General features: G+C 41.2%; 1 protein-coding gene across 1 annotated transcript; it reads left to right on the forward strand.

Moving 5' to 3' along the window:
- ywhag2 (3-monooxygenase/tryptophan 5-monooxygenase activation protein, gamma polypeptide 2) lies at nucleotides 1-5,395 on the forward strand. The gene is made up of 2 exons (XM_085243865.1): nucleotides 1-271; nucleotides 3,317-5,395. The coding sequence occupies exons 1-2, from the start codon at nucleotides 185-187 to the stop codon at nucleotides 3,971-3,973; spliced, it is 744 nt and encodes a 247-aa protein (XP_085099991.1). The 5' UTR covers nucleotides 1-184; the 3' UTR covers nucleotides 3,974-5,395.
- The last annotated feature ends 3,436 nt before the right edge of the window (nucleotides 5,396-8,831 follow it).

The raw sequence follows: 8,831 nt of genomic DNA on the forward strand, positions 1-8,831 counted from the left end.
GGGAGGGAGCGAGGAGAGAGGAGAGGGTGTCCCGTCTGCACGGAGCTCAGACAGACAGCAGGGAACAGCTGCAGCATTAGGTTCGCGTAGGATTTCACTGCATTGCGATTTAAAATTTAAGTAATTTCTTTCCCCAAACTTCACGTAGAGCAGCTCGACAAAGCAACCAAACATCATCTAAAAAATGGTTGATCGCGAGCAGCTGGTGCAGAAAGCCAGGCTGGCTGAACAGGCTGAGAGATATGATGACATGGCAGCTGCTATGAAATCGGTAAGTCAATTCAAAATAACAGTAAAATACAAAAAAAGAAAGATGATAACTGTGGCTTACATGTGCGTGAATATCGGTGTAAAGCTGCTGCGTTTGCGTAAAGGCTCGCCCTGCGTAAAGGCTCGCAGCTGTAAAGCTGCGGTTACAACTGGCTCTCGATATTACAGCACTACATCTGGGGGTCATTCTGAAATAACGTTCATTGTTTTTATTGTGCTGTCGCCAGTTCACTGACAGCTCAGAGGCTTTTTTTCTGATTCCCGTCCAAATCGGCTCCTCCTTGGGCGGTGCCTTTCTATCGGCCGTGCCGCTCATTGAGGGCGCGTTACAATGAAACGCATGCAGGCCCGAGCTTTCACTCTCAGGCTAAGAAGAGACTCGAATCGTGGAACGGCTCTGCTCTGACACATTTGCTGATTTCCTTTTTTCTCTCCCCTTCTTTCACCACCACACCTCCCATTCCTCCAATTTGCTGAATTTCTAAGAGCTTCTGCTGCTGGGAGCCATGTGAAGTTGCTCAGGAAAAAGCCTATCAACTGCTCTTGCCCCCCCTTCTCCTCGTCCTCTTCTCCTCCCACTCCTCCTCCGCCGCCTCCTCTCCTCTCCTCTCTCTTTGTCACATAAATTAAAACAATAAGAATGATGGCGATCATTTTAATGTTTCTACTCGAGGCTTGGAGGATAAATTGGAGCATGATTGCTTTGGACAAAGAAAAAGCTTTCATAAACTAAACGCTCTCCTCCAAACAAACGTAGGAGGCAGCAGAATCTCTCTAGAATATTCTTTGTCATATTGCAGTGAGTCAGTGTGGTCAGATTTGATTACAGGAATTTCCTTCCTATTTATTACTTTATTTGTCAGATATCACCTTCTGTGCATGCTGCTTGTGTATCAAGGGCTGATATCTGGTAGCATTTTAATGCCATTTTTGGTTAATGACCCTGGTTAATGGTGTAATATTTGATGTGAAGAAGATGACATGCTGGCCTGCCTCACTGTAGCTTTCTCAGCTCTTAATGGATGGTGCTGAGGACAGAGCCTTTGTCTGCCTTTTTTTTTTTTTTTGTTTCTCTGGCCCCTTAAGAAATTCTGGGAAGTGGATTCAGTAACAGGTTTTTTTTTTTTAAAAAACTGCTGTGTCACACCAGCTCATACTGGAACCAGCAACATCCCGGTAGTCTCAGCACAGCGTCCGTGAGCTCACACACGGATTAAAATCATCCCACACTTTTTAAAACGAGGAACATTTTGCCTTATGCGAGATGGGTTGAGCCCCCGTGGAGCACTTGTCATCGAGGGTTTCTGGTTGCAGGAGGTGGGATGATGTGCGTGCAGGGGAGGGATTCCTTTCTCTTTAAGCAATCTGCCATGTCAGTGCGGTCCAAAGTGGGCCCTTTTGCAGGGGTGTGTACTCTCCCTCTCTAATCAAAGGGAATCCCTCGCCGTTGCAGCCAGAGAAGACAAATGATAGGCTGTCACCGTTGTGTTCCTCGTGAAAAATGTAGGCAGAAATGTGAATAATTACAAGAAATGCCCTTCAAAAGTTTCCCAACCAGTGCTGATAGACAGCCCAAAAGACAGAACTGGCACAGAACTCTTTTCACAGCTGATCGCATTTTTGCCTGATAAAACATTTAAACGACTGATTGATAACTCTGTATCAACCTCAGTCGTTCTTGTCTTGTTTTATGACCATGTTATCAGCAATGAGGTATTTGTTTTATTTTGTACATATATAATAGTATAACTATACTTATATATAGTGTACTAGTGTAGTTCCAGTTGGAAGCATCACAATAATTAGAGCAGTGACCTGTTTCCTTTCTTTTTACAACAAAACCCCCCCACATAGGTTGAGTCATCAGATTAGCAGTAATCTACCTCATTTGACTGTTTTGTGTGTTTTTCATCTGCAGTCTGATGGTATCACTGGGTTTGTGTGACAGTTTTGAACAAGCAGAGCAAAGGCCACTCAATCCCTATGAGTTGAGAGCTTTGCTCTCCATCGCTGTGACATCAGCGAGTCTGCGCCATGTTTGTGCTCCTCTGCCTGAGCAGAGAATGTCAGACCTGCTCAGGAGAAATGTTTGCACAAAACGAAAAGCTTTTTGAGTAAAACCTGCAAAAAAATTGCAATAAGCTCTTTCTTCTTTTCTTGGTGAAAGGTTATGATAAGCCTAAGCACCATGTTTCGTACCGATTATTGATCTGCAAGAGTCCATGTACCGGCACAAACTACGTTTCCAATATAAAAGCCTCGAGTTACATAACCCAGTCTCTTTGAGGACTGCCTGGCCAGCATTCGGATTCATCAAAATCTCAAATTAACAGCCTAACTCAGAGTGATGTCACCGTGTGGTGTTTTAGACAGGTAAAAAGGTCAGTTTCAGTTGGGGAGAAGGTCACTGGGACATGTGAACCGCCTGAGCAGTGATGGTTTTCATTTACAGTGCAGCTGCCCCCGAGTGCTCGTGGGAACATTTTAGCCATCTCCAGTCCTCCTTTCCTCTCCCAACCCCCCACTGCTGCCAACTATCTTGAATATCATTTCTCACTAACTAGCATTAGCTGTCCACGTGGCAGCTGAAGCTACTGGTGCACTAAATGAATGGATTGCCATGGAAACTGGAATTGCACATGACGTGAAATATTGCTCATCTTCTTTGCTGCGGATGGCCCCATTAACCCAGGTTATTTCATGCAAAAGAAGCCCGAGTTGTGGCAATTAGGACTGCAACTAACAGCTGTTTTTGTTATTGGTTGATCTCTACATTTGTTTAGTCTTTACAATTAAAAATTTCATGGAGTTCTATGCTTCCATTACAAACCACTAAAGAGCACAAAATCACCCTGTTTTGAGAAGATGCAACCGTTAAACAGCAACAGCCTTGTCATTTTTACTAAATCATATTACTGACTTCTTGAGGTCATTTCTTGGATGAAATGTTCTTGCTTTAACTTTTTTTTTTCCCACAAAGTGAATGTAGTCTGGTGCTGTTATTTAACAGTCCATCTGCTTCTTCTTCTTTTTCTTGTTCTTCCAGGTAACAGAGCTGAACGAAGCCCTGTCCAATGAGGAGAGGAACCTGCTGTCTGTGGCCTACAAGAACGTGGTGGGTGCCCGTCGCTCCTCCTGGAGGGTGATCTCCAGCATTGAGCAGAAGACCTCGGCCGACGGCAATGAGAAAAAGATTGAGATGGTGCGGGCCTACCGGGAGAAGATTGAGAAGGAGCTGGAGGCCGTGTGCCAGGATGTGCTCAACCTCCTGGACAACTTCCTGATCAAGAACTGCAGTGACACGCAGCACGAGAGCAAAGTGTTCTACCTGAAGATGAAGGGCGACTACTACCGATACCTGGCTGAGGTGGCCACGGGAGAGAAGAGGGCCACCGTGGTGGAGTCTTCAGAGAAGGCCTACAACGAGGCTCACGAGATCAGCAAAGAGCACATGCAGCCCACCCACCCCATCCGCCTGGGCTTAGCTCTCAACTACTCTGTGTTTTACTACGAGATTCAAAATGCCCCCGAGCAGGCCTGTCATCTGGCCAAGACCGCCTTCGACGACGCCATCGCTGAGCTCGACACCCTCAACGAGGACTCCTACAAAGACTCCACTCTCATCATGCAGCTGCTCCGAGACAACTTGACACTGTGGACAAGTGACCAGCAGGATGACGAGGGAGGGGAGGGCAACAATTAAAAAGAAACCGCACTTCGAAAAAAAAAATATGAAGGGCCGGTGGACTTTGGCAGCCGCTTTTGCCGATGATACTACCGCAGCAGCAGTTCTTTATTTTTCCATGTGTTAAAAGAAAAGAATCAAAAGAGAGGTGAGAGTGGAGGTTAAATCTTAGTTTAAATATATATAGAAATATATATACAGTTGAAAGGGGCCTCCGTCTTCTTGATTTTCTCTTTGACATTTGCCAAAACCACTGATATGTCAGTCAATCAGCCTGAAGTGGTTGTTGTTGGATTGAAATGGCAGCCTCACACTGGCGTAGGAACTGAACTTGTTCTGTCAAGATAAGCTGCTTAGTTAGGTTTTTGCGTGATAGAGATGCATTTGAGTCACTTGAGAGAGAAAATGCTTGAATGGGAATGCCTCACAAAACTAGTTTGCATTGGTTCCAGTAGTAGTCTACGTAAGAGAAAGAGCCCTGAAAGCCACTGATGCTTTAAACTCACACTAGCAAACAAAGAGAAAGTTTCAAACCAGTCAAGTCCCCCAAATTTTAGAGGTTAAATTAGACGGGAGTGAAAATATCTGAGGATTGGTTAGTTAAATTTAATTCCCCTCGTTCTATTAGTCCGTTTTGTCGCTGGAACCATCGATTCCTTTGGAGGTGAAGATTACTAAAAGGCAGAGACTTAACAAAATAAAACGAAAAAAAAAGACAAAAAATACAAAATAAAAGCAGCTTCAGAGTTTGTGGTTTACTTCTGTGTTTGTTTTATTAAATGCACTTGCCTACTATACTGTTTCTTCAGTGTAAGATGATGACAACAATAATATCGATTATTCAATATTGTGCATGCCGGTGATGTATTTATATACAGTAGCTTGACTTTATTAACTTATACTGTGGGTGTTAAGTATTCATATGATTGAGAAAAACAGGCTTTGTCTGATGTTGATTTCTAATTTATTTCATTTTGTTATGGTTTTTGATTTGCTATACCAAAATGCTGATCGTAAAAATTGACCTGTAATGGGCGTTGCTATAGTGACATGCAATATGTGTATTTTAATTTGTTAATGAAAGAAAAAAAAGGAAGATAAAAACCCACCAGTGATCACCTAATCTTATCAGCTGGTGTTTGTCACATTGAAGTATGATTATGATATATTTTGTTCTTTGAACAGTATTTAAGTACTTTTTTCTGTCATGCTATCCAGTTTTAATAATGGTGAAGTTTCCAAGCTCAATGTTTCTGTTATGAATTCACAGACATGGACCATATTTTATTTCTGACAGTATACATTTTTTTTTTTTGTTTGTTTTTATACTTTTTAGCTGTTCCTGAGTGACAAAATATCTTGAATGTGAGTCATTATGTAGCAGTTGCACAAGAACCGAAATAATAGCTATGATAATAAAAAAAATATGACTAAATTATACATGCACCATTTCCGTGGTGGTCTAGTGTATTGTTGTATCGTCACCCATAAGTAAATTTGTTCTTAAAGAAAACCATTTCATAGGAAAAAAATGTTTCACTATTGTTTTGTGCCCTGAGTACAGTACTGGCTTCTTTTTGTGCGTGCCTGTATTATTTAAGATGCCTCGTTTGCAAGTTGACCTTTAATGGGGGAAAAAAAAAAAAGATTTATCTGCCAGTATTTTACTTTCCTGCAAGGATGTGTGAAAGATAATATTTTCCCTTCAGTGTTTTCTCATTTTCACGTTTCTGCTGTCTGTACAGCACATGGGTATGAATAATCATCACCAACAGTCACAGGGAGAGCACAGTCAGTTCGCTAGTGTTGGTTATCGATTAGCGACTACACGTCTTCAGAACAAACTTTAAATAAACACTTAGAAGCTGCTTAAGAGGACAGAAAGCTGCTGAACGGGTTTACAGTCACAATGCTGCTAGTTCTTTAGAGTATTAATATATTCACACAGATGGAAGTTTAGTTTTTTCTTAATGCATGGCAGGTTGGGAGACCTTTTTTATTTCAGATGTGACGACTTGAGAGAGAAACCTAAAGCCTTAAGGTCAGTCATACAACCTTGTTCATGTATGCCGGTTATGTCACCATCATGAGTCAGCCTCCATGAGCTCACACTTTATGTTACAGCTGCTTTGATTTATTTTTAACGCAGTTTAAAAGTTGACGGCGCTGAAAAACTCGCCACTCAAAAAGCATGAAATCCTAATCGGCACAACTGCTCACGCATGTCACCGATATTAAAATGGAGTTCAGTCCTTTGCTTTAATTTTTAAGTGTTGTGTGTGGAAATGAGTAGAAAGGGAATTTTGTCACTTATTTTTGTTTGGATTTTTTTGAAAGACTTTCACTCATTGTCAAGAAAACATGCATTGTGTTCCCTTTTTAAATTAATTTGTTTTATTTTCCCAGTGCTTTGTGTTTTTCTTTTTAAGTTTTCATTATTTGGCAGTTGATCTTTGTTTTTATGACATGAAAACATGCAGAAATTACAGATAAATTACAAATTTGATTAAAAATAAAAGAGCTGAGCTGCTGCAAATTAGTCAGAGTTGGGGGTCAGGGGTTGATTACTGAAAACAGTACAAACTGTATCCTCTGAGGAATTTTTGGTTGCCATCTGTTGCCCATTAAAGTTATTTGTTTATCAGTCTTATTCTATATTTTTTTCTTTTTGTCTGTTACACTCATGCCAAAACCACCACAGCTCATTCTTTTTCATTCCAATACTCAACATTTCTGCCCACACATTAATACAGGAAACCAGTTTGACCTTATATAACCTTTTGTGGGTCACATAACTGGTGCGTGTATGTGGTATGTGCAAGTGTTTGCATCCATATCTTGGTGAGTATGCGTGTGTATGCAACTGTGCTGTTCCATGTGCTGAACTTATGAGATGGAGTCTGTATTAGCTGCAGTGCAGAGATGCTGCCAGCACATACAGCTTACTGCAGTATGTCTTATATGAGGCTCTTTTTCAGGCCGCTTTGCTAATCATTAACTAAATTAGGCCATAGATCAAAGAATATTTCTTGAAAAGACTAGAGGTTTTATGACCGCAGCAATAAAACAAAGTCCTGGATCTAATGTTGGGCAAGGATGGAGAATCACCATCCCTTAGGCTTTTAAATTCACCTCCCTGTTGTATTTTTTGACACCCAAAGGTCGAGTTTATCTGAGCATTTATGCACATCTGTCAACCCAATGTCGCTGATAAAGCTGCTGGCTCGCCCACCCCCGGACTGCAGCCTCTCGCTGCAGCTTGCTGCACTGAACCTTTCATGAGATGAAATTCTCTGCTTTGAAAGGTCCTCTTCACCAGCCAATAGCTGACAAGCTTACTCTCTGCAGTCACCAATCCTATTCCTGTTGCTAGGGCTATAATAAGTACCCCACTAGCAGCCCAGTACCTATTGCATCCTGTAAAAAATGAAAGCTCAGAGCGCACAGGAGGCATTAGGATTCAGCACCAACCTATCTTCATGCTGGTGCTTCAATGCACTCAGTGCCACACTTTCAGGGACACCGGTGTCACAGTTGTTGGTAAATGCTGCTGACATTATGCATCCCAAAACACTCTGGGGCCTGCTGATGGACGTGTAATTGAATCTCCAGTAGCTACAAATTCAATTTAGTACCACTCATGGCAAATTCTTTCAAATCTGAATAAAACTCAATAGTTTTACATGCATACATATACATATAGTTTTCCATACATATATGTTCATTTAAATTAGTTATTTACATTAGGTATTAAAGGCCCTATGCACGGGAAACATTTGTTTAACTGTGCATCACTTCCACATCCACAACAACTGCTTTGTCATTACAGGAAGCATCATTTCCCTGATGAGTCCAGGATGACGATGCAGTTAGGTATCATCGAGCCATTGTCATGCCATCAAAATGTCTTTTAAATCACTGAATCGTTATCATCAACAGAGGGCCACAATTAGATTTCCTGAGACGTTTCTGGTGATACAAAAGAATGTATACCTTTGATGACGGATTAAAAATAAACTTTGGAAGTCAGGCTTGTAGTGATAGGGGCAGGTTATTTTTGTCCTCTCTGAATTTCACAAGCTCTTTCAAGGTTGTAGAGAAGTAGCTGTCTACACACTTATTTAGATTATGTACGTAATGCATAGAAGAGGAAACTGAAAGTACAGACACTGAATTTAAAGACATTTTATAAATATGCTTATATGTCTTATTTCACTATTCTCATCTCTTTCCAGCAAATTAAAGCGAAAGAGTTAGCCTAGCGCTATCTTAAAATAACTAAAACTCCCTGCACTGCACTCCCAGTGTGTCCAGTACCTTGGATATTTTTAGTACATCCTTGTGGTATAGGATTGTTTGCACTGCTTGTGCTGTTGGCCATGAAGTTAAAATAATACAATGCTTTTACAAGGTGCTTTACCTTATAAAAGTAGGCACATAAATGCTTTAAACAGGTGATTTTAGCCCCTCTCTAGGTGGTTGCCAGGCAACCTGATGGCATTATCGTATGTCGTTCTATTGCAGGTTTTGTGGATGTAAATCAAATGTTACTGTCATGAAATGAGAAACAATGCAATTCTTTTGTATGTAACATTTTCAGGTAAATAAATACTGACACACATCATTTTAGCCTGATAATATATATGATTGTTGGGAAGCACTAATGCAACAAGGTGTTCGCAGGTTGCCTCTGTGGTGGCCATCTTGTTTTCCCTGTAAAGAGGAGGCCGCCTCAGTTGCAGCTCTTTTATAGGCCAGTCTGAATTGAGAAGGTGTGGTCTCTATTGTATTTAAAGCTGGCAGGAAATGCTGTCTGTATGTGCAAGATATTGGCAAGAGACAATAAAGTAATTACTTCGGTTAAGATAGAGTGATG

This window comes from Mchenga conophoros, linkage group LG14 (genome assembly GCF_057382185.1).
Source record: "Mchenga conophoros isolate Kocher_MC1m ecotype Shallow Benthic linkage group LG14, M_conophoros_male_GT1.1, whole genome shotgun sequence".
In the NCBI taxonomy this organism is placed as follows: domain Eukaryota; kingdom Metazoa; phylum Chordata; class Actinopteri; order Cichliformes; family Cichlidae; genus Mchenga; species Mchenga conophoros.